General features: G+C 38.3%; 1 protein-coding gene and 1 long non-coding RNA gene across 2 annotated transcripts; one reads left to right on the forward strand and one right to left on the reverse strand.

Annotated features, from left to right (window-relative positions):
• Nucleotides 1-340: 340 nt before the first annotated feature.
• srxn1 (sulfiredoxin 1 homolog (S. cerevisiae)) lies at nucleotides 341-2,456 on the reverse strand. Its single transcript, XM_029427488.1, has 2 exons — nucleotides 2,167-2,456; nucleotides 341-999 (listed from the first exon to the last, which is right to left on the reverse strand). The coding sequence occupies exons 1-2, from the start codon at nucleotides 2,392-2,394 to the stop codon at nucleotides 790-792; spliced, it is 438 nt and encodes a 145-aa protein (XP_029283348.1). The 5' UTR covers nucleotides 2,395-2,456; the 3' UTR covers nucleotides 341-789.
• Nucleotides 2,457-2,758: 302 nt separating this feature from the next.
• On the forward strand, nucleotides 2,759-5,302 carry LOC115005599 (uncharacterized). Its single transcript, XR_003831968.1, has 3 exons — nucleotides 2,759-2,867; nucleotides 4,614-4,681; nucleotides 5,221-5,302. It is a non-coding gene; the product is annotated as an uncharacterized LOC115005599 (long non-coding RNA).
• Nucleotides 5,303-5,824: the final 522 nt, after the last annotated feature.

The following is a 5,824-nucleotide window of genomic DNA, read 5'->3' on the forward strand; positions in this document are numbered from 1 at the left end:
CATGTCTCTGTCTCACTACATATACAACACAGGACTGATGACACCATGACAGGAGAGAGAGGAAACGTTACCTTCAGGGACATTACACATGTCTCTGTCTCACTACATATACAACACAGGACTGATGACACCATAACAGGAGAGAGAGGAAACGTTACCTTCAGGAACATTACACATGTCTCTGTCTCACTACATATACAACACAGGACTGATGACACCATGACAGGAGAGAGAGGAAACGTTACCTTCAGGGACATTACACATGTCTCTGTCTCACTACATATACAACACAGGACTGATGACACCATGACAGGAGAGAGAGGAAACGTTACCTTCAGAGTAATGTTTACACATTTTAATGCAGAAAAGTTGCATATTATATCTTGAAATACAACAGATTGGTAACGCTTTTACTTTGACAAGACAAATGTCTGCTTTGAAAAGGCCTATAGATTTGTAACATCCTCACTGTGTCAGTGTCACTGAACTGCAGGAAAAAGATAATTTAAATTACTTTTTATGTGCAAGTACAATTAGTGTTTGAAGGTTGAAGCTATTAAATGACAGAGAAACAATTTAAAAATGTATAATTTACACACACACACACACACACACACACCCTTTAAAATGACATCTCAGTGATTTCATGTGTTAAACTGAAGAGTTACATTCCCCCCTGCTGGTAAATCATTTGCTCTGCAGTCCCCGGCTGCAACAGAAGAGTAAAGTGTGTAAGTGTGTGTGTGTGTGAGCCACCTGAGCAAAGTCTCTTAAAAAGCTGCTCTGCCGTCAGCGCAGATCAGGCGTCGAAGCTCCAAGGTAGGTGCTGAGGTCTGAGATGTTTGACTTGATCAGCTTGGCCGGGATAGTCGACATGTTCAGCCTCTCGTACGCAGCAAACCTGTGACAGCCTCCAAAAGAGTAGAAGTAGTTCCCCCCCTCTCTGCCTTTGATCCAGAGCACGTCGATGGGAGGAACAACACTGATGTCGGCCGTCTCCTGGAAGCAAAGTCATTCAGCAAGTGTGCAGCACATATTATACAAGCGTTACAAAACATAAATGATACACGATACTGTGAGAGGGAAACTGAATGAGTAGCTAAACAACACTACAAACGTGAATGTAAACATAGAAAGACTGAACACCATGTAAAATATTAACATTTTAATGTTCACATATATGTAGATTTGATCTCCTCACATTATGGTCTGGTGCTGTGTACCTAATTCTGGTGGAAAATACTGAATATCGTAATTCAGTCATCAACTCATTTTAATTTAGACAACAAACTGTCCAATTTAGTTGAAAAACTTTGTAATCAGCCTAAAAAAACAACATAATGCAACATATAACAAATCTAAATAAAAGGTTTCTTACACAAATGATACTGTAAAGTTGTAGTGCCGTTATGATCAGATCATTTAAATGTAAACTCTTTGTGTCAATATAAAACCTCTAGGCATATCTTACATATCTTCCATTGTTGCACCGCTTACTGTTGTGAAAGCATGGAAGACATTTTAAGTAAAGCCTTAACGCCGTCTGAAACCTACTTACAAATGTGTGAAATCTTTATTCTATTGCAAATACAAAAAAGGGAGAAAACTGCTTATTTCACATATAGACCACATTGGACCAGGTCTCCATCAGAAGCCACGGAGACAGGTCACATTTATTCCAGAGGTTACAAACACAGCACAGTTTCAGATTTAGCTGAATAAAGCTTTGTTTTAAAGAGTCTCTGGCTCCTCTGGGATAATCTAGTCCAGATTTGACAAATGTAACTATAGTGTATTAAAAAAAGAATCTGGACCTGGTTCAACGTGGTTCAGGTGTAAAAAAACAAACCGTTAAATCTCCCTTATTTATAATGCATTTTCACATCTGTGACTACATGTATAAACATGTTTTTAGCCTCTCTGGGTAATCTGGTAAAGTGTGTTTTAATCCAAGCCTGCTGAAGTGGTCTAGGTGTGAAAGAAGACGTGAAATCTACTGTATTTGTTGCATTTTCACAAATATTCTCAATATGCATGAAACTTAAATGAAAGTGATTGAACATCGTTCAGCTGATTCACAGCAGTGTTGAATACCAGGCTGTATCTGAATGTCCTCCACAGGTGTGTCTGCAGACACATGTATAGTGCAGATCAGACAGTCTCTACCTGCATCGTGTTGACCAGACTCTGAACCTTCAGCTCATCCAGCACCGGAGGAATCGGTCTGACGATGACGTGCAGCGGGACGTTGTGAACCTCCTCAAGGCTGTCCGAGTGAATCGACCTGTTGTTTTTAACGTCACACTGACTGGACGTTACCGACATGTTTCTACGGGATAACACCGACAGTTTCGCCCGAGTTGTTTTAGTGCCGCGGAGCCACAAGCGAAACATTTAGCTACTGACAGTTACAGAACTCAGAGAGTTTCCGGGTTGCTAGTTTGTTTACGTAGTACGTAGCTTTAATGGAAGGTTTTGATTGGTCCTTCGCGCTGTTAATCACAAATGTCAGTTAGAAGTTAGAACGCCTTCTCTGGTCGGTTGGAGCTAGCTTACATTTGGCATTCAAAATACTAAATTAAGTAAAACTTCGTCGTGTTTTTTTTTGTTAGCATTTAGTATGAATGTTGTTAGACTATAATTTGCTGTGATATTAAGAAACAGTATGATAATGGCCGACAACAGTGCTTTGAATGAGCTTTTCTTAGTTACCAATGTAGCGGTGAGCATAATTCCGTTTGTTTGCCACTTGGGAGCAGCAGAAACAAGCTAACATGTTGAACTTGTTAGCAACCTGTTGCTCACCTGCTTCCAGCAGTGAAGGAGCAACATTTCATTTGGAGTCGTGTTTGTTTCACCTGATGAATGTAAGTCAATATTCAATCTTCTTTTTAGTTCTGTTTTTGGTTCCCACCAACGTCTGAGGGAAATATCGGACTCTTTAGCTGCTAACAAAAGGCTCACCTGCTAGCTGCTAACGTTAGCATAGCTATTGTCCTATGTTCCACCGTTTATTATCCTCTAAACATACATAAAACCACCTATTGTGTTCTGATTGTGTTCTTCAAGTAAAACATATTTCATCAATATTTTCTTTTCTTTTGATTTTTAAAAGAACAGGGTTATCATTTTATATGATTTGAAAGTGTCTAAGAATGTTTTTATATCTGGTGTTAAATATTTGAAGAGTCTGGGTGATCCTTTGGATAACATTTTACTTAAACTCAACTCAAACAAGAGTTTGAGTTGACGCTATTAAAAACCATTGTTCTATGGGTCACATGTTACCTTATTTTTGATGATTTAGTTTGATTTAGATTTTCCACAGCAAGGTAAATGTGACATTTGGACCACACGATAAAAAAAAGTAAATGAAGATTTTGTGGTTATGAATTGATAACAAGTTTGTTGTGAGGTAAAACATTATTTTTTTGTTTAGTGGCGCTGTTGTATTGTAACAATATCCCTGCATTGGTATTTGGACATTGCAGCAGTCACAGCTTAAAGTAGAGGAAGGTGTTCGAAATCAACTGTAGATAAATACATTAAAAAAACATGCTACTTGGAGGAAAAACCAACTGTATTAAATGATTTACTTAAGTCATTATATCATGTTTTTAGCTAGAAATGAAGTAAACTGTATTGCAAGTGTAAGTTAGATTAAAATACATGTATATTAGTCTTCACCAAAGGAAACATTACGCTTATCTGTTGTTGACATTGGCTTTGCTCCCTCATGTTTTGGGATCCCACAGGCCTCAATGCTGTTTGTGTGAAAATGATAATAGTAATTGCAAAATCAACCATTTGTTCCTCTAAATCCGACCTTATTATAACTCAATATATAGAGAGGTAATTGACATGGTAACCCTTCCCTTTGCCTCAGACTGGCCTTGCACATTTGACAAATGTGACTAAATATGGAAATGAACATAAAGCATTGTTATTACACCAAATAATAATAAGTAAATATTTCATATAATTAAGTCATATGAGCTATGCATGAAGAAATACATTCCTTTTGATAGCCAAAGAGTCTTTCACTTAGACCTCTCATAAACAAACTCAAATGACTTATTTGGGATTTTAGGGAGAATAGTGCTGCATAATATTACCGTCGACAACTAAATAGAGCGTGTAAATATCCCCTGTATTCAAACATATTTCACAGCTGGAGTCTCTGAGACCCCAACAGAAGAAATGTGTCATATTCTGCAGCAGATTTCTGCGTCACAATAATGTTAATTAATTATACATTTTATAAAGTAGTATCAAGCTGATACAGCGATGTTAAGTGTGTGTTTTTTAACTTTCAAACAGAACATTAAGGTCTGTGTTGGAGGTAGCTATTGTAGTTTTTCATGGCACGGACATGCACATACCAAACACAAACTTTACCCCTTTTTGTAAGATAACTTATTCATTTCATAGCCAAACTGTTTCTCATTAAATTCACTCCAGCAATTAGTCATGCAGTTGAAAAGAGTCGCTACAAGCCCAGAATCCTGGTGACAATAGTTTTTAATGAGGTCAGTGTTTTGTATTGTCGACTGTTGCACGATATAGGTTTCCTCCATCAAAGTGCACTACTTGGTGATATTCTATTTTTGCAGGGATTTCAAAGAGCCAGCCAGGTTGCTGTGGTTACAAAAAGGACGTCTAGGCCCACAGCTTTGCACAGGTAAGTGGAAAGCTTCAAAGATCTGTGGAGCGGAAACAGAACTATTGTTGTTTTCTCCAGCCCACAGCTACAGCATCTTCTAATGAGACAATTAAAAATGATTTCTTGGACAGTAGAGGCAGGCCATTATATTGAATTATTACAAATACTTTGAACTACAATGGCAGCGCCTTTTATGTTGATTAATTGGTCACACGGGGATCAGTTACAACATGAAGGAGGTCTATATATAGTATGTAATCATTCACAGTGGTATCAGTACATATATATCATTGTGGAATACAACTGAACAAAATGCCTCCTGTAATTCAGGCGCTGCAGCAGAAGCAATCAACTTTTTTGCCTCATTTTTAATTGATAGTTTTTCAGTAACGGCAACAATCTTTTTATTATTTACCCCAAAACAGCGTAGCTTTTAAAGCCACCTCACATTTTCTTAGACACAAATGTCATTTTCTGCCACTAGGGGGTCTCTCAATCAAAACAATAACAAAAGACAAAGTTTGGTGGCGTTCATGTCAGTCAGCTTCTCCCGTTAGGATTCCTTCGGTGTTCCTGGTTCAGCAGCAGAATCCTACACAGGACTGATGACACCATGACAGGAGAGAGGAAACGTTACCTTCAGGAACATTACACATGTCTCTGTCTCACTACATATACAACACAGGACTGATGACACCATGACAGGAGAGAGAGGAAACGTTACCTTCAGGAACATTACACATGTCTCTGTCTCACTACATATACAACACAGGACTGATGACACCATGACAGGAGAGAGAGGAAACGTTACCTTCAGGAACATTACACATTTCTCTGTCTCACTACATATACAACACAGGACTGATGACACCATGACAGGAGAGAGGAAACGTTACCTTCAGGGACATTACACATGTCTCTGTCTCACTACATATACAACACAGGACTGATGACACCATGACAGGAGAGAGAGGAAACGTTACCTTCAGGGACATTACACATGTCTCTGTCTCACTACATATACAACACAGGACTGATGACACCATGACAGGAGAGAGGAAACGTTACCTTCAGGGACATTACACATTTCTCTAAACTAAATATATAACATAGGTGTAGTCGTTTTTACACATTTTAATGCAGAAATGTTACATATTCTAC

The sequence above is a fragment of the Cottoperca gobio genome, unplaced genomic scaffold (genome assembly GCF_900634415.1).
Source record: "Cottoperca gobio unplaced genomic scaffold, fCotGob3.1 fCotGob3_329arrow_ctg1, whole genome shotgun sequence".
In the NCBI taxonomy this organism is placed as follows: Eukaryota; Metazoa; Chordata; class Actinopteri; order Perciformes; family Bovichtidae; genus Cottoperca; species Cottoperca gobio.